Below are 20,152 nucleotides of genomic sequence, written 5' to 3' on the forward strand. Positions count from 1 at the left end.
CATACACACACTCACACACACACTTACACTCACACACACACTTTACACTCACACGCACACGCTTACACTCACACGCACGCTTATACTCACACGCACACTCACACACACACTTACACTCACACTCACACACACTCACACGCACACTTACACTTACACTCACGCACACACTTACACTCACACACACACACACGCATATTTTTACTCTAAACAGACTTCTTGAACCTCTTTGGATGCCTTTTATACAAATCTTTGTATTTATTCAAGTTAATACAATGGCAGCCATTTCCATTTTCTGTGTCTATTAGGTCTGACTGTCTGACTGTTCGATCTGTCTGTCTTTGTCTATTAGATAGGTCTGTCTGTTTGTCTATTAGGTCTGTCTGTCTGTCAGTCACCTGTAGATCCTAATGTCCTTATGAGGACTCATGGGGAGTAACTGAGTCTGCCGTACTCACGGAAGAGTATCAGAGTTTGACAGTGGAGTGGTGAGGTCTTGCGACATGGTCGTCTTTTGTTTGGGGACATTTTTCCACACTTGACATTTCCTCAACTCCTGCACACTTCCCTTGTATGTGTCATATGACTGTTGTGGTTACGGTTTTGGCTGCTGAGTGTGTGTGTGTGTGGTCTGAGAACATCTTTGGGTGAAGGGCCATTCTTGTGAAGCTCTGCTTAGAGGGGAGCTTCACAAGATAGATAGATAGATAGATAGATAGATAGATCAATAAAGTATCTATCTATCTATCTATCTTGTGAAACTCCCCTCTAAGCAGAGCCAACGCTAAACCATATCAGTCATATGTGCTTTTGACTCCATGAGGGGAATCAAGTTAGTAAGGTGCAATGATCCAGGATCAGTGTTCTTTGGTAGACCATGAGGTAGTGCAGAGGTGTATCATCACGCACACTGGTGTCATAGAGGTTAGTGATGTAAGGCTTACGATCACAGGGCTCGCTGTGGTGTGGGGCCATCTAGAGGTGAGATGAGGGTACTGCAAACTCCTGGAGGATTATCTTGGTGCTTGGTGATTGATACATGGGTCAGTGACGTGACATGCAGATTTCTGTGTCCGAGTCCATTACTGTTCACTATGTGAAAAGTATTAAATATAGAATAAGGTAAGGAAATTAAAAATAAATATGGGGGCATAATTGTATTATTTAATTTTATTTACTAGTTTACTAGCTCTTAAATTGTAGATAGATAAATCGATAGATACTTTATTGATCCCCAGGGGAAATTCAATCAAGAGGACCCCAACTGATGAGTAAAACGTAAAACTTCTCTCAAATATTGATAAAAAAAAAGCTACTTTGTCTTCACAGTTGGTGGTAAAACCAATGTAAAACTAAGAAAAAGTTATTTTAATAAAACTCTTTATTGTATTGGAAAATTGAATGGATGAACTTGCTAGCAAAGTCTAAGGTTATATAGGTGTCCAAGAAGATGCAGGTATAATTAGTAGCAAAAGTGGCAGGTGGTGCAACCAGGTAAAATACTTATTTAAACCAAGAAATAGTAGATTAAAGTGAAGAAATGGTTTAAATGTGCTGTACCTAATTGTTCTATTAGCCCTCTACAATAAAGCATTCATAAGTTACTTTTAATACAAAGGTCAACTACAAAATAATAATGTGTTAAGCACTGTAGACACTCTTTTTAAAAGAAACTTTTGGTTGCGCCACCTGACATTTTTTTGTGTTTGTGTGTTGCAGTCTGCCTCTTTTCCAGGCCAGTGCGTTTGCCTTCTTAGCCCCAGCTAGAGCCATTCTGTCCCTGGATAAATGGAAATGCAATAATACAGGTGATACTCAAAACTGCCTCTCTTCCACACACACACAGGCACACGCACGCACACAGACACACACACATGCATGTTATGTCATTTTCTTGACATAATGACGTTTTCCACAATCACATTTTCTCACAAAATTTCACAAGCACCTCTCAGTCACACCCAATGCATGCACACACACACACACACACACACACACACACACACACACACACACACACACACATAATTCAAATCAAAGAGTTCTTTTGTATTTCTTTTTCTATTAAAGCATCATTGATTTGGGTCAGGCATGACTGAGATCAACATCAGTCAACATTGACTCAGATCTTGTTCTAGCTCTGACACCTACCGTGTGTGTGTGTGTGTGTGTGTGTGTGTGTGTGTGTGTGTGTTAGGGCTGGGACAACGCGTTGACGTAATCGATGACGTCAACGAAAAATATGAGCGTCGATTCATCAAGTGTGCTGCTAAATATTTTTAATTTTACACCTTCAGTGTTTTCCATACGTTGACTAATCTGTGGCTGGGCACCACGAAATCAAAACCGGCCACCACACATTGATGTTCTATGTTGTAGGCCTACTATTTAAATTAAAGATAAGATAAAATAATTTCATTGAGCTGCACTTTTTACTCACACAGCCTTTCCTCGCCCCGCCCGCTCTCTCTCGTAACGAGCCCACTGCTCCTCCTCTGCATGTGCATTTAACAAAATATTCACGATTGTTGAAGGATTGTTGTTGCCACATAGAAGCACTGCATAGAACACAGTGGGCTAAATTGCTATTAAATCCGCTTAGCATCCGCTTAGCATCGTGACCATGCTGCACAAATTCGAACCGTTATTTGAACTACATTATGAATTGCATCCACACATCAGCAGCCTTTTAACTGTGTTAATGTTAATTGCAAGGATACCCACACGAACGTCTTAAAATGACAGGCACTCAATTAGACATAGGCCTACACTACTGAACTTTATTGAATGCTACCTCTGACTAAGAATGCATTACTTTGCACTTGTATAGTCTTTTATTTTGGAATCTTAAGAGCAATAAACATATATTGCAATGTTAAAGAATTCATGTTTTTTCATTCAGATGTGTAAATAAACATGTATAAGTTGCTATTAGTGAATTAATGGGGAGATAATCGAATCGAAATCGAATCGGACTGAAAAAATGAATCGTTAGATTAATCGATGCATTGAAAAAATAATCGCTAGATTAATCGTTTAAAAAATAATCGTTTATCCCAGCCCTAGTGTGTGTGTGTGTGTGTGTGTGTGTGTGTGTGTGTGTGTGTGTGTGTGTGTGTGTGTGTGTGTGTGTGTGTGTGTGTGTGTGTGTGTGTGTGTGTGTGTGTGTGTGTGTGTGTGTGTGTGTGTGTGTGTGTGTGTGTGCTTGTGTAAGGTGCAATGTGTGTTTGTGTGTGTGTTTGTGTGTGTGTATGTGTGTGCTTGTGTAAGGTGCAATGTGTGTTTGTGTGTTTGTGTGTGTGCATGTGTGTTTGTGTGTGTGCTTGTGTGTGCGTGTGTGCTTGTGTGTACACCCTATGTTCTTATTTACACTTGTTTGTGTGTCACTACAGATATTCAGAGCTCCAACAGTACCGAACTGCTTCATACAGAACACATCTGGCATCCACGAATACGAGAGGTACGGTGTGTGTGTGTGTGTGTGTGTGTGTGTGTGTGTGCGCGTGTGTGCAGGAAGAAGAAGATTTGATGGGCCCTAATGGAAGTGATGAGCAGTAAGTGATGTATTTGGAGTATGAACTAAAGCCTTTGTGTGATGTGTGGCCGCGTCGCCACCATGTTTAGTATTCAATTAGCAAAATGATTTAAAAGTCGTTAGCCTAAATGAGGCTAAATTCGTTTAGCTCTGAGTAGCCCTTGAAATGAGGGTTGAAGAGTTCCCTACAGAGTTCCACGAGCTGTCGGGGCCAACAGAAGCATCAGGCTGATCTGAAGCCACAATTGCTTTTGGTGTGTGACGTGCGGTGTGTGTGTGTGACGTGCGGTGTGTGTGTGTGACGTGCATGAGTGGGTGCAATGTTTGTAAAACAATGATCTCACATGTTTGTCTGATAGGCTCTTGTGAGTCCATAAGCCCACACTGCAGATGCTATCAGAGTTTCTCCCACTTAGACAGGTCTGGACTGGATACAGCCCACCCAGTGTCCATTCAGAGAAACGCACACACACGCGCACACACACACACACAGAGACTCAGCGCTTTAGGCTCGATCTGTCCCTGTGTTTTCTGCTGAGGGTGTGCCCATTTAGAGAGATGTCTCTCTAAATGGGCACACACACACACACACACACACACACACACACACACACACACGTCGCAGTGGCTCTGTGACTGGTGGTGAGACTCAGAGTTACTTGGTGATGGTGACAGCAGAATGTGTCTACAAGAGCTCAGAGTTACTTGGTGATGGTGTCTCAGCAGAATGTGTCTACAAGAGCTCAGAGTTACTTGGTGATGGTGTCTCAGCAGAATGTGTCTACAAGAGCTCAGAGTTACTTGGTGATGGTGACTCAGCAGAATGTGTCTACAAGAGCTCAGAGTTACTTGGTGATGGTGACTCAGCAGAATGTGCCTACAAGAGCTCAGAGTTACTTGGTGATGGTGACTCAGCAGAATGTGCCTACAAGAGAAGGGAGAAGAGGAGAGTAAGAGAAGAACTGATCAGAAGGGAGGAGAGTTAAGGAAAAAGAGGAAGAAAGAAAGAAATAAAGGAATAAATAATAGGGGAATGAAGGAGGAGAGATGGCAAAAGGGTCTCTGGAAGAAAGGATCAGAGAGTGGCTGGGCGAATGAGTGTGTGTTGGTTGGAAGGGAAGGTGAGAGAGAGTTTCCCTCTCCCTCCCTCTTTTTCTCCTATCTCTCTCTCCCTCTCTCTTTTTTGCTTTCTCTCTCTTTCTCCCTCTCCCTCTTTCTCCCTCTTTCTCTCTCCCTTTAATGATTCTTGATTTTCATTTAGTATTTCTTTCAGTCCATTTATTCTGATTTTATGCTCTCTCTCTCTCTTTCTCTCTCAATTAAATTTGATTAAATTCAATAATATTTATTGGCATGACAGAAGATTCAATATTGCCAGAGCATTAATATAAGTAGTGATATAATATCTCTCTCCCTCTCATTCAAACTCAAAGGGTGCTTTATTAGCATGCCTGTTTGAGTGCAGTGTTGCCAAAGCCAGTGCTGCAAATGGCTCAGTAGTGACCTAAAAGGAAGAATACAGTATGACAGCATTGTGATTATAAAGTTTGAACACAGAATAAACGGTAAATCTCTCTCTCTCCCTCTCTCCATCCCTCTCTCTCTCTCCATCCCTCTCTCCGTCTCTCTCTCCATCCCTCTCTCCCTCTCTCTCTGCACAGATCCAGGGGGCGATCATCTTCTCCTCGTTGATCGAGGTGTGTATCGGGGCGCTGGGTCTGCCAGGGGTGTTGCTGAAATACATTGGGCCCCTGACCATCACCCCCACCGTGGCCCTCATTGGACTGTCCGGCTTCCAGGCAGCCGGCGAGCGCGCAGGAAAACACTGGGGCATCGCCATGCTGTAAGTGTGTGTGTGTTTGTGTGTGTGTGTGTGGCAAACACAAGGATTAAAGTTCTCCGTCGTAGGACGGATTTCCGTCAATTTGATTTTAGAAATGTCATATTTGAGATCGATGCAGATCCGATGAGAAAAAAAATAGGAGGGGGGGGACTATCACCTTTGCTTTTCCTTTTTTAAGGCAACTACAAATATTAGGTCCGATGAATTAATGTGTGTGATGGTAAATGTTCTTGAGAACTTTCTGTGTCTCAATCAGTGACCGCTCAAGAAGATAGCCTACGTCAGTCATGAGTTTCGCTTTGTTTATGTTGTAGCTACACACTTGTCTCGGGCGTTTGCTTAAAAAAAAAGAACACATATGGAGGACTATAACGGTCTAAAAGTTGGATTATAGTGACACATTAGAGACAGCTGATGAGGTTGGCCAATCCGTTTAACTTTTTTGGATATGATATTGTGAGCTCTATGTGCGAATTCGGAGAAGAAGCGTAGGCTGTGTTCTTTCCGTGCATCAATGTAGACAATTTCTTACTATCGCAAATTCTTGTCAGGGGAGGTCATTCATTTTGGGTGTCACCTATGACTTGAACAGATAGCCTGCTATGCCACCCGATGTAGGCTACTATTATTGTTACAGTTTTTAATCAATGCAACTAACATTATGTGTAAAGCGACGCAATATCCGTAGCCTATGCAATTTATTATCCCGTCTGTTATGACATGTACAACAATGTTTTTCACAATTTGCGATGGAAGGTTTTGACTGAGCGTGTTAGCATAAAAATAATAATAATATCACTGTCATCATCGCAAACTGTTGAGTAAGGGGGTCAGTCTGTTTGTGACGCACAGACAGCCTTGTAGCCTATTTTGCTTAGGCCTCACTTTTAACGACAGTAGGTTGTGAGTGTATGTTGACAAAAAATAACCATACAATTAAAATAGTCAACTTAAAACTTTGCTATAAAATATTATTAATTTATAGCACAAAACCATAACCAGTAGGCCTACCAGAACCTCGCATATTAGCGTCATGATTTGTGTGCGTCTATTTGGCAAGGCCACTAGCTGTCATGGATGCGTTGTTGCTAAAGGAAGGCAAGGCAGGTGTCAAAAGTTAAAAAATAAATGGAGATGGGCAGGGGGGAGAAATAACAAGCCATGGTGTAAAGAAATTAAAGTGCCAGGGGTTTGCTTTTGCGCGGTTCGCTGCAAGAAAAATGTTTATGGATGCAATAGGAAAACGTTTTAGCACGACACCAATCAGAAGACCGCCATAAGGTTAACGTTCGTGCACTTCAGGACATCTTCCCTACCTGGTGCAACTAGCCACCACGACAGGTAGGCTACGTTTATCTATGGCTGACCGTTTTTACGTTTAGAAAGTAGGCTACGCATGTTCTTTCATAGCGCAACACGACCTGTCCCTCACCATATCGCAACCTCTTGTCAACCTTATACAATCTGTTGCTGAAGACAAAAGCATTGTCGTTATCAAACGCGCAGACCTCCTGCATGAGCACACACAGACTGAGAGACTGCTCATTGGAAAACTGAGTTGTCTGTAAAACTCAAAATTACCATGTTTTCATTAAATGCGGATGAGGCAACAAATGGAAATATAAACAATTTCTAGAATGTTCTGATTCGTTACTTTAATGAGGAGATGGGAAGTCTTGCAAACTTTTTTTTTTTTACTTGGTGTTGAATTGCATATTAACAAGAAAAAAATCTCCCCTTTAAACACTTTTGGCCTGAAGTAATTCAATAAGAGTGTGTTAAAGCCTTTCTACAATATTGCTGCAGTAGAAAAGAACAGCAATGGCTAATCAGCAATGGTCAGGGATGGTACTAAAATATATTTTTGTTCATCAGGAAAACTCAATCTCAATCAAGAACATTCAATTCGCCTTATTCACATGGCGGCCATTGGCGGCTAAAACGAGGCTACAGGGTACACAAACCATAGGATTGTCATGTTCTATGCATTCACCTGTAGGTGGCATTAATTATATAGTAAGTGTACCCTGTAGCCTCGTTTTGGTTTAAACAATGGCCGCCGTGTGAATAAGGCGAATACTCCCTTTACTTTGCTGTTTGCATCTTTTTGTACATTAAAAACCAATAGGTCGCGACCGCAAAAGGGGTGCTATCTCTATAGGTAGATATGAACAACGTATGACTTATGGCCTGAAAAAAGTTCAGTCAAACGATTTTCTTTCACTTTAATCCCTGGGCAAACACTGGGGCATCGCCATTCTGTAAGTGTGTGTGTGTGTGTGTGTGTGTGGCAAACACTGGGGCATCGCCATGCTGTAAGTGTGTGTGTGTTTGTGTGTGTGTGTGGCAAACACTGGGGCATCGCCATGCTGTAAGTGTGTGTGTGTTTGTGTGTGTGTGTGGCAAACACTGGGGCATCGCCATGCTGTAAGTCTGTGTGTGTGTGTGTGTGTGTGTGTGTGTGTGGCAAACACTGGGGCATCGCCATGCTGTAAGTGTGTGTGTGTGTGTGTGTGTAGCAAACACTGGGGCATCGCAATGCTGTAAGTGTGTGTGTGTGGCAAACACTGGGGCATCGCCATGCTGTAAGTGTGTGTGTGTGTGTGGCAAACACTGGGGCATCGCCATGCTGTAAGTGTGTGTGTGTGTGTGGCAAACACTGGGGCATCGCCATGCTGTAAGTGTGTGTGTGTGTGTGTGTGTGGCAAACACTGGGGCATCGCCATGCTGTAAGTGTGTGTGTGTGGCAAACACTGGGGCATCGCCATGCTGTAAGTGTGTGTGTGTGTGTGTGTGTGGCAAACACTGGGGTATCGCCATGCTGTAAGTGTGTGTGTGTGTGTGTGTGTGTGTGCTTGCGTGTGTGTGTGTGTTTGTGTGTGGCAAGCATTGGGGTATTGCCACGCTGTAAGCAGGGTTGGAATTTCACGGCCGCCATGGCTGTCATTGCCCCTTGCGTTGGCCCTTATGCCCCTTTGAAAATCGGAGGTTCACAGGCCACTGTGGCCTTGGTGCCCCCTTCTTTCAATATTCTGCTTTGCATCCAACTAATAGCGAATTTTATTTAGCTAGATGGGCTGTCAAAATAATCTTTAAGCATTCACAGCAGTGGAGAAAGTGACAGCGCACAACAAGAAAGAAAGTGCATCCAAATTCTTCTCTATTGATCTACTCGCGAAGTAGAATTTTTTTCTCAGCTTTTAAACAATGTTAGCCACTAGTTGCTGTGGTAAATGGTTCGCGAGAAAAGTAACTTTCATTTAATCAAACAGTTCTGCGCCCACCTCCTTACCCATTCATCTCGGTGGAATACTTCACAAACTCTTCCCTCAACACATGACAAACCATATCAGAATAAACAGCAGACCTTGCCGAACACAAAGGTGCAACGCATTCCCCTGTACATTTAGCCATTCCAGAGTAATCCGGTTTTGAATTTGTACCAAATTTCTACATGCATGTCTCCAACTTTGGCTTTAAGTTTCACAAAGTGTTCAATACATGATTTCATCACAGGCCAAATACAAAACAAATGTTACAAATATCGCCTAGATATCTGAGTGAAAGTAGCCTTATGATCACAAAATGCTAAGCATGCATGTAGGCTATTTGAGTTTCTTAAAGCTGAGCTGTGCTTAAATTGTTCAATACATGATTTCATAACAGGCCATATAGAAAATAAATGTGAAATATAGCCTATATATCTGCAAATATTAAAATCAGATGATTTACAGTTCTATGTATGTCATGTTTTATGTTTTTGTAATGTTTCATACAGTGATGCAGGTCTACTGCTGTGAATAGGCTAAATGCAACATTTTATGTAGCCTACTGTATAGTTAACTTTGGCCTTGATGCCCTGACGTGTGGCCTTTGTGCCCCCTGCCAAATATGCCCAACTGAAGGCCAAGTGGCTTTGCCCCTAAGATTATGAAATTCCAAGCCTGGCTGTAAGTGTGTGTGTGTGTGTGTGTGTGTGTGTGTGTGTGTGTGTGTGTGTGTGTGTGTGTGTGTGTGTGTGTGTGTGTGTGTGTGTGTGTGTGTGTGTGTGTGTGTGTGGCACACACTAGGTCACGCTGAGGATTAACTTTAATGCAGAGTCACCCCAGAGTCATTAATCACTTTCTCTGCAGTGAAGTTAGTCCTCAGTGTGTGTGTGTGTGTGTGTGTGTCTGCCTCCGCCTCCGACCACTGAGGGAGCAGACATCTCACATCTCATACGATACGACACCTCTACACTGGTACACCAACACCAGTTAACTAAGCAGTTATGTGTGTGTAGATCCCCCCCCACTATGATGTAAAGGACACAGATCCACACACAGAATACACACACTATCTGCCCCCACTGAATACTGGCGTGGTGTTGCTTAATGTGATTTTAAATTAAGAGCATTTTTAATGACACTTCTTTTAAAGATACAAACGGGCTGACTTTCTTCTTCCATCTGTTTCTCTCTACTCCTCCTTTCTCTCTCTCTCTCTCTTTCTCTCTCTCTCTCTCTCTCTCTCTCTCTCTTCCTCCCCCCCTCCCTCCCTCTCTTTCCCTCCATCTCTCTTTCTCTCTCTCTCTTCAGGACCATCTTCCTAGTCCTGCTGTTCTCCCAGTACGCCCGTAATGTCCAGCTGCCTCTGCCCATCTACAAGGCCAAGAAGGGATGGACCTCGTACCGGCTGCAGCTCTTCAAGATGTTCCCAGTAAGTCCCGCACACGTACACAGACAGACAGACACACACACACACAGTTGCTAACTCACTCCACTGTTCACACATTGACACAAAGACTCTCTCTCTCTAATAAGGGGCCATTTGATATAAATGTGATCAGTGCTGTGTAGAGACAGAGGCAGATCTATGTCCAGGTGTTAGGTGGATTATATCACTGGCAAACACACACACATCAAGCACATTCACTTAAGGAGAGAGACGCTCTGATCATAAGTGATCATCATGAGCAGATTAGATCAACAACAGCAACATCTTATTTCTATAGCACTTTATCAAAAAACCCAAAGCTCTTTACACTGAAGGGGGAACCCTGCTAACCATCAACAATATCTTGCATTTCTATAGCGCTTTATTATCAAAGAACCCAAAGCACTTTACCCTGAAGGGGGAACCCTGCTAACCATCAACAATATCTTGCATTTCTATAGCGCTTTATCAAAGAACCCAAAGCACTTTACACTGAAGGGGGAACCCTGCTAACCATCAACAATATCTTCTATCTCCCGCTAACCATCACTAGTGTGTAGCTCCTACCTGGGTGATGCGTGTTAGTTATGTGCCAGAGCCCTCTCCACGCACCAGCTTGAGGTGGAGAGTGAGGGAACTATTTAATTATAGAAGCTACCATGAACTGTCTTATTTAAGATGCAATATTAAGTAGGTAGGAAAATACCAAGCATTTTTTGGTGGAATTTTTTTGAGGGTTTGATAACATTTCATGTTGCACAACACTCTCTTCGGGACATTAAGTCTGCTAATTATCTGCATGGTTTACAGGCTGTATTTGTAGAGTGTCCTAGCGCAACTAAACACACACTGTCTGTGGTGTTGTCCTCAGTGCACACACACACACACATACATACATTCCTCCAGTCACAGAAGACACACACACACACACACACACACACACATTCCTCCAGGCACAGAAGACACACACGCATGTGCGAATGTATCATTATCGGGTCAGCTATCTCGTTGACAATTCTGCACTCAATATGGATATTCTATATAATGTATGACTGACAGAAATATAAAATATTGCTTTTACATGGCTTAGGATACGCCAAGCACTGTCTACCGCCACATTAAAATCAATACAGCTCAAATTCGGACGGAAATAGAAAAGCGGATTTCTGAATACTGAGGTGTCATGGCGACGCCCATTGTTGGCTGGAGAATAGGGTGGGTAGGAAGATGTTGGGATCGTCTCCCAAGATCAGAGCATGTTTCCCCTGCTCATCCAGTGTGATGCAATTTGGGGTTATTTTGCTAAATGTTAGATTAGATTAAATTAGATTAGATACAACTTTATTGTCATTGTACAAGTACAGAGACAATGAAATGCAGTTTGCGTCTAACCAGAAGTGCTCAAAAGAAGAAAAGTGCAATGTGATATACACAGTAAAGGCTGGTGCCGTATAAACAGTATAAGATATATAGTGCAGTGTAGACAGTAGTATACAGTTAAGGAGGTGGTATGGTTTACAGTTGGCTTGTTTGGTTGACACCTCCTGGAGGGGAGTGGGGTAAACAGTCTGTGGTTGGCGTGAGAACAGTCTTTGATGATGCTGCGCGCCTTACGTAAGCATCGCTTGCCCTGGATGGCCTTGATGGAGGGGAGTGAGGAGCCGGTGATGCATTGGGCAGTTTACACCATCCTCTGCAGTGCTTTCCAGTGCGTTGGGCAGTTTTGACCACCCTCTGCAGTGCTTTCCAGTCGGTGGCAGAGCAATTGCCATACCATACAGTGACACAGTTGGTGAGGATGCTCTCGATGGTACAGCGGTAGAAGTTCAACAGGATCTGAGGAGACAGGTGGACCTTCTTTAGTCTTCTCAGGAAGAAGAGATGCTGGTGAGCCTTCTTTATCGGGGTTGTAGGTGAAGAGGGAGTAAAGGAGAGGGCTAAGCACACAGCCCTGTGGTATGCCGGCGTTCAGGATGAGGGTTGAGGAAGTGAGGTTATCTAACCTAACAGACTGCGGTCTGTTGTTTAGGAAGTCCAGAATCCAGTAACAGAGGGAGGTATTGATGCCCAGTTTGGTGATCAGTTTGGAGGGGATGATGGTGTTAAATGCTGATCTGAAGTCAATGAACAGCATTCTCACATAGGTGTTGCTATTGTCAAGGTGGGACAGAGTGGAGTGAAGAGCCTTTGAGATGGCATCCTCTGTGCTCCTGTGCTGACTGTAGAGATGGCATCCTCTGTGCTCCTGTTCTGACGGTAGGTACAGTGTTTCCCACAGAATTGAATTGTATTTATGGTGGTAGGTTTGCAGAATTAACTTGAATGCAACAGCTTTTAACAAATTAGTGCAGTGTGGTTATGATTCTAACCAGATTTAAGCACAATTTAGTACAACCAGGAATCTCATTGTGTGGTGGTCAATGTTGATATTGTGGTGGGCCACCACAAATAAGTCAATGTATGGGAAACACTGAGGTGAATTGGAAGGGGTCCAGTGAGGGTGAGGTGGGCCAGGACTAGCCTCTCGAAGCACTTCATGATGAAGGGGGTGAGTGCAACTGGATGGTAGTCATTAAAGGAATTATCCGGAGTAAAATGCACTTTAGATCAATTTACGGATGATTGGGAGTACATACGTTGAGTTGACATCAAAATCATGTCATTCGGATGTGTTTTGAGAGTTCGATTTTAGCGTTTTTAGTCAAAACTCTAGGTAGGTATAAAAATAGCGTTTTGTAGCGGCGAAATAATATGCCTTTCTCACTTCCACGCTAACGAGTTTTGATTAAAAACGGTAAAATCGAACTTTCTCAAAACACATCCGAATGACATGATTTTGATGTCAACTCAACGTATGTACTCCCAATCATCCGTAAATTGATCTAAAGTGCATTTTACTCCGGATAATTCCTTTAAGGCTCGTTGCTGTAGAGTGTTTTGGCACGGGCACTATCAGGCAAGGTGGTGTCTGACCCCCGACGCATGTGGTAAGGAATCCAGACCATCACAGACTACAAAACTCCACCCCCTCCACCATCAGGCAAGGAGGTGTCGGTGGTGGAGGGGGATGAGTTAGTAATTTTGTAGTCTGTGATGGCCTGGATGCCTTGCCACATGGGTCGGGGGTCAGAGTTGTTCTTGAAGTGATCCTCGATCTTTAGCTTGTGCTTGTGCTTTGCCTTTTTGATGCCCCTTTTCAGGTTAGCCCTGGATGAGCTATAGGCTTGAGCATCACCTGATCTGAATGCGATGTCTCGTGCCTTCAGCAGGAGTCTGACCTCACTGTTCATCCATGGCTTCTGATTAGGGAAAGTGGTAATGCATTTGAGGGTGGTGACACTGTTGATGTTGGAGTTGATACAGTCCAGAACAGAGGAGGCGTATGAGTCAATGTCCGTGTGGAGGTAATGGGTGACCTGAGTTGCGAACATTCTCCAGTCAGTGTTTTCTAAACGCTGCTAAAGTGCCAAGTCAGCTCCCTATGGCCACACTTGGACTGTCCTCACTGTTGGTTTCACACGTTTGATGAGTGCTGAATACTTGGGCAGTAGAAACAATGACCGGTGATCAGAGTGTCCAAGGTGGGGGACAACAGCTGTTCTATCTGCATGTAGGATGTAGCGTCCAGCTAGCTTGATATTGCGCTGTTGGGTGTTTCGCTGTTAAGCCAAGTTTCTGTAAAAATCATGATATTGCAGTCCACAATCAGTCTGTGTGTGGTGATCTGCAGCCGCAGTTCATCCATTTTGTTCGACAGGGAGTGAACATTGGTGAGGAAAAGACTTGGAAGAGCGAGTCGATGTGGAGTTAGCTTTAGCCTGGCTCAAACTCCTCCGCGAGAGCCTCTTTGTTTACGTGTTCTGACCCATCTAAAGTTCCCCCCAGTTGGCGTGGCGGGACTTTGTAGGTCTCACTGATTAAGCAATCTCTGGAATTACGCTGATAAAGATGTCGGGAGTGCAGGAACCGATGTCCAAAAGTTCCAAAAGGGAGACACAGGGCGTCGCGATGCGTCCCCGCCGCCATCTTGGTCGTAATAAATATGTCGAAGTATTGGTGGGTAGATACTTATCACAGCATAGAAAGAAGTACACCTCTAACTCTTAACTCTTCTCTCTCTCTCCACCCACCCCCCATCTCTCTCTCTCTCTCTCCCTCTCTCTCTCTCCACCCCCCCATCTCTCTCTCTCTCTCTCCCTCTCTCTCTCTCCACCCACCCCCCATCTCTCTCTCTCTCTCCCTCTCTCTCTCTCCACCCCCCCCATCTCTCTCTCTCTCTCCCTCTCTCTCTCTCCACCCACCCCCCCATCTCTCTCTCTCTCTCTCTCTCTCTCTCCCCACCCCCCCATCTCTCTCTCTCTCTCTCTCTTTCTCTCTCTCTCAGATCATCATGGCCATCCTGGTGTCGTGGTTCCTGTGTTTCATCTTCACCATCACAGACGTGTTCCCGCCCGAGAGTGACCAGTACGGTTACTACGCCCGCACAGACGCTCGCCACGGGGTGCTCGCGGCCGCCCCCTGGTTCAAAATACCCTACCCCTGTAAGTGTGTGTGTGTGTGTGTTTGTGTCCTATAGTTGTAGTTAAGTGGGACTGGCGCTCGATAAGTAGGAGAGAACATCTGATGTTTTAAAATGCTTTGCCTATGTATGATTTTCCGAAAAAGAAATTACCTTTCTCTGTGTGTGTGTGTGTGTGTGTGTGTGTGTGTGTGTGTGTGTGTGTGTGTGTGTGTTTGTCCCCTACAGTTCAGTGGGGCTGGCCCACGGTAACTGCTGCCGGGGTTATTGGCATGATGAGTGCCGTGGTGTCGAGCATCATTGAGTCCATTGGAGATTACTACGCCTGTGCCAGGCTGTCTTGTGCCCCGCCTCCCCCTATACACGCCATCAACAGGTACACACACACACACACACTCACACACACCAATTCTCTGTATATGTCTACGCCCTGAACAAACACACACACTCACACACACACACACACACACACACACACACACACACACACACACAGGGCTGAAAAGATAAGCTGACCCTACTATTATCTGCTGTTTGCACTCTTTCTCACAAGATTACTCTTCCCTATCTCACCTCTCACTCTCTCTCTCTCTCTCTCTCTCTCTCTCTCTCTCTCTCTCTCTCTCTCTCTCTCTCTCTCTCTCTCATCATCCTTCCACAGTCTCAATAGCTTAATCTTTCCATCACTCTTTTTCTTTCTTTCTACTCTCTTTCTCTCTCGTCCTCTCATGAACTCTCTTTCTCTCCATTGTCGTCAACGGACACGAGTTTAGTTGTCAATGCACTATGTAGTGACAATGTTAAAGGAACAGGCCTATGAATTGCCTGATTTAAAGTGTGTGTGTGTGTGTGTGTCTAGGGGGATCTTCATGGAAGGGGTCGCTTGTGTCCTAGACGGAGTGTTTGGCACAGGGAATGGTTCTACCTCCTCCAGTCCCAACATTGGGGTGCTGGGGATCACTAAGGTAGGTCCACCTGGCTCACTGCCGCCCCCTGGGGGTGGGTGTGTATGTGTGTGTGTGTTTTTTTTACTAAATAAGAGAACAAAAGAAAGACAGACATCTGAGAGTCAGGAGAGAGAGAAGAACTCACGCACACAGACGCATGCATGCACCTTCTCCTAGCTGATGTAATGACACCATAATGTTCCCTGCTTTTTCCATGGCAGTTGTTATGAGGTGGCATTTGAATAAGTTGTGGGCACGGCTTTGAATGTTAAATTCAGCCAGCGGTCACAGTTTGTGTAAGACCCACTCTTGATGGGCATAGTCTGTGTGTGTGGGGAGTGTTTGGGCATAGTGTTTGTGTGTGTGTGGGGAGTGTTTGGTGGGCATAGTGTGTGTGTAAGGAGTGTTTGGTGGGCATAGTGTGTGTGTGTGTGTGTGTGTGTGTGTGTATGTGGGGAGTGTTTGGTGGGCATAGTGTGTGTGTGAGTGTTTTGGTGGGTATATAGTGTATGTGTGTGTGTGTGTGTATGGGAAGTGTTTGGTGGGCATAGTGTGTGTGTGTGTGTATATGGGAAGTGTTTGGTGGGCATAGTGTGTGTGTGTGTGGGGGGGGTATTTGGTGGGCATAGTGTGTGTATGTGGGAAGTGTTTGGTGGGCATAGTGTGTGTGTGTGGGGAGAGTTTTGGTGGGCATAGTGTGTGTGTGTATGTGGGGAGTGTTTGGTGGGCATAGTGTGTGTCTGTGTGTGTGTGTGTGTGTGAGAGAGGTAGACACCTGAGCATGTCATTGTCAGGGCAGTTAGCTTTGATGCCACTGCTTAGTTGTCAATTTTGTGTCAATTTAGTATTTATGTCTGTGTGTGTGTGTTCCTGTGTGTGTTTGTGTTCCTGTGTGTTGTCCTGCATGGGTGTGTGTGTGTGTGTGTGTTAGGTGGGCAGTCGGCGGGTGATCCAGTACGGCGCGGCCATCATGCTCCTGCTGGGGCTGGTGGGGAAGTTCAGCGCGCTGTTCGCCTCGCTGCCTGACCCCGTGCTGGGGGCGCTGTTCTGCACGCTCTTCGGCATGATCACCGCCGTCGGTCTCTCCAACCTGCAGTTCGTCGACCTCAACTCCTCACGCAACCTCTTCGTCCTCGGATTCTCCATCTTCTTCGGCCTGGTCCTGCCCAGCTACCTCAAGACCAACCCCCTGGTCACCGGTATGCTCATGACCTCTGACCTCATTGCTCTACTCCGCTCAGGGTTTCTTTAGCGGTCACTTTATTACGCCATGTTGTGCTCTTGAGTTCCACCAAAGTCCTTAAAGGCAAGTCCCTCCACTCGGCGGCCATATCGTAACACATTTTGGGCAGTTATCGTGCATCTATTTCGGCAGAAATGCGCGTGCGGAAGGCCTCACAACACCAACCTTGCTCCAGCGGCACGTGATTGGCACGATGAATTCACAGGACACCACATGATTGGCACAATTTATTCACATGTCGACTTTTGGTTACACTTTACTTGACAGTATCGACATAAGAGTGGCATGACACTGTCATGAACGTGTCATAAACAAGTCATAAACGTTTGACATAACGCTTCTATTATTAAGTGACATTTGGTTTTTGTAACAAGTTAGGTTAGGTTTAGGGTTAGGGTGAGGGTTAGAGGTTAGGATTAGGGTTAGGGTTTATGTGTCATGACAGTATCATGTGTTCATGACCGTGTCATGTCACTCTTATTTCGATACTGTCAAGTAAAGTGTTACCCGACTTTTTTGCCGCAGAAGGGGCGGGATATGTGTAGAAACGGCCATATTGGCGTTACCCCATGCATTACTATGGAGTTTGGAGTTTTTGAGTGCTGTGTCTCCTCATTAGAAGCTCTCTGGTTCCACATGCTGATGACTCTTATTTTCAACGTACAAAGTATGTTTTTGATACGGTGCCGCCACATACATTTCTTTTATAAATATATATATATACTCTTTTGATCCCGTGAGGGAAATTTGGTCTCTGCATTTATCCCAATCTGTGAATTAGTGAAACACACACAGCACACAGTGTACACACAGTGAGGTGAAGCACACACTAATCACGACGCAGTGAGCTGCCTGCATCAACAGCGGCGCTCGGGGAGCAGTGAGGGGTTAGGTGCCTTGCTCAAGGGCACTTCAGCCGCGCCTACTGGTCGGGGTTCGAACCGGCAACCCTCCGGTTAGAGGTCCGAAGTGCTAACCAGTAGGCCACGGCTGCCCCATTTATCAAATGTAGATTTAAAAAAATCTTTTTGAAATTAAGTGATTGATTTATTTATTTATTTATTTATTTATTTATTTATTTATTTATTTATTTATGTCTGTTTGTTTTTGTGTTGTCTTGCTTTGTTTGTGTTGACTTTATAAAGTGACCTTGAGTCTGAGAAAGGTGCTATATAAATAAAACTTTTATTATTATTTGTTTTTGTTTTAATCTCTAATTTATACAGTTTTTTGTATTTATTTATTTACTTACTTACTTACTTATTTACTTGCTTACTGTACTTACCTACCTACAGAGTACCTACCTACCTAGCTTATGCACTTATCAGTGACCGTGAAACACAGGGACATTATTCTCAAATTAGCTCGAGTTACCAAATGACTTCAATATATGGCAGCATTTGCAAGATGAACATAGTCATCATAAATGCCCCATTACTGCTGTTAGAAGCTAGCCTGGCTCCGCCCTCCTATGTACTTCCGCTCATTTTCATTTCCCTTCAGTACGTCGTCTGGGTTTGTGGTATATTCACGGGTTTTCTCCGGCCAATCTTTACCTGTCCAATCAGCGAACCAAGAGAGTGGCTGAGAACGATGACGTTGAGGTTGTGTAAAGACGAAACCAAAACTTGTTGTGATAAACAGAAGTAGTAACACCTGCAAACGTTAAAAAATGCAGTTGGAAAAATGCAGAAATTTATTTAAAGTAAAGGTAGACCCACATACATTGTTTCCTGACTGTTGATGCCGTTTATTGGCAGTTTGTAAAGTTTAGGCGAAGTAGGAAGTAACATTAGGAATTTCTGATCAATGTGATTGGTAAGGCTGGACCAATGATTTCACAGTTAGTGCCCGTTGCGATGCAAGTGTTTCAAACGTTTTGACTTTGTCAAAGAATCTGGATATTTATAAGAGGCTAGTAAGAAGCATGTGCCGTGGAAATTACATAATCTTCAACCATTCAGTTCTAAAGCTCTTTTTTTATACTCCTCTGTTTCTCTCCCACCCCTCTGTCCCCGCCAACCCATCTCTCTCTCTCTCTGTCTCTCTCTCCCTTGTGTGCGCTCTGTCTCTCTCTCTCTCCCTCTCTCTCTCTCTCTCCCTCCCTCAGGTATCAGTGAGATTGACCAGGTGTTAAATGTGCTTCTGACCACGGCCATGTTTGTAGGAGGTTCTGTGGCCTTTGTGCTTGACAACACTATTCCAGGTGAGCCACTGAAGGTAGTACACCACACACACACACACACACACACTCACACACACACACACACACACACACATATATACACACACACACACACACACACTACACAAGCAGAACCAATGCAGTCATTCACAATCCATTAGAGAGAGAGAGAGAGAGATCCACGAGCAAACTAGAAATTATTTTAATGAAATAGTGTGAGTTTCAAGGTTGTTTCATGGCTGACATTGCTGAATTTCCCCTGGGGATCAATAAAGTATCTATCTATCTATCTATCTATCTATCTATCTATCTATCTATTGTGTTTGGAGTCCTCTTGTTCTGTCTCTTACTCCTTATATAAAAAAAGTCAATTCTCCAGTAGTGTGTTTGTTCCTGTGCCTCTGTGTTAAAATTCTGATAAGACTCTCCCCCAGGGGGCTGCTGGTCTGTCTGTTAGCTTTTCTGCTGTTCTAAATCGGGAAGCGGCACGTGTGTGTGTGTGTGTGCTCGCACAGATTCACAGCTCTGTGTTGAACTTTTGTCTTCTCTTCTCTCTCTCTCACTCCCACTCCTCCTTCATACCTCCTACACTCTCTCTTGTTCTCTCTCTCTCTCTCACTGTCACTCACTCTCTCTCTGCCTCTTTTTCTCTCTTACACTCACTCATGTGTTTTCTCATCCAACTACCATCCACATATCCACCTACTCACTGTGCACACATCTCACACCGTCTCACACACACGCACACACACACATGCAGAATCTCTCTTGTACTCTTGTCTGTCTCTGTCTCTCCCACTCTCTTGCTCACACACACACACACACACACCTCTGTTGCAGTCATGCTGTCTTCCTTCATTTCTCTCACAGTTCTCCTTCATCCCCCCCTCTCTCCTCCTCTACCCCCCCCCCTCTCTCCTCCTCTACCCCCCTCTCTCCTACCCCCCTCTCTCCTCCTCTACCCCCCCCCCCTCTCTCCTCCTCTACCCCCCTCTCTCCTACCCCCCTCTCTCCTCCTCTACCCCCCCCCCTCTCTCCTCCTCTACCCCCTCTCTCCTGCCCCCCTCTCTCCTCCTCTACCCCCCCCCCTCTCTTCTCCTCTACCCCCCCTCTCTCCTACCCCCCCCTCTCCTCCTCTACCCCCCCCCTCTCCTACCCCCCTCTCTTCTCCTCTACCCCCCCTCTCTC

At 44.7% G+C, this 20,152-nt stretch overlaps 1 protein-coding gene across 2 annotated transcripts in view; it reads left to right on the top strand.

Annotated features, from left to right (window-relative positions):
• The window catches only part of slc23a2 (solute carrier family 23 member 2), a 75,779-nt gene that overhangs the window by 49,143 nt on the left and 6,484 nt on the right, over window positions 1–20,152 (top strand). For both annotated transcript variants that reach the window (XM_076270691.1, XM_076270692.1), the window contains exons 6-14: window positions 1,717–1,805; window positions 3,390–3,457; window positions 5,194–5,375; window positions 9,953–10,073; window positions 14,455–14,611; window positions 14,818–14,965; window positions 15,449–15,554; window positions 16,468–16,735; window positions 18,890–18,985. In XM_076270691.1, coding sequence (XP_076126806.1) covers window positions 1,717–1,805; window positions 3,390–3,457; window positions 5,194–5,375; window positions 9,953–10,073; window positions 14,455–14,611; window positions 14,818–14,965; window positions 15,449–15,554; window positions 16,468–16,735; window positions 18,890–18,985 — 1,235 coding nt within the window. The remainder of the gene's footprint in view (window positions 1–1,716; window positions 1,806–3,389; window positions 3,458–5,193; window positions 5,376–9,952; window positions 10,074–14,454; window positions 14,612–14,817; window positions 14,966–15,448; window positions 15,555–16,467; window positions 16,736–18,889; window positions 18,986–20,152) is intronic.

Source organism: Alosa pseudoharengus, unplaced genomic scaffold, assembly GCF_046254945.1.
Source record: "Alosa pseudoharengus isolate Yale_2024_CS ecotype anadromous, Long Island Sound unplaced genomic scaffold, YU_APseudo_1.1 YU_APseudo_1.1_scf_6, whole genome shotgun sequence".
Classification (NCBI taxonomy): Eukaryota; Metazoa; Chordata; class Actinopteri; order Clupeiformes; family Clupeidae; genus Alosa; species Alosa pseudoharengus.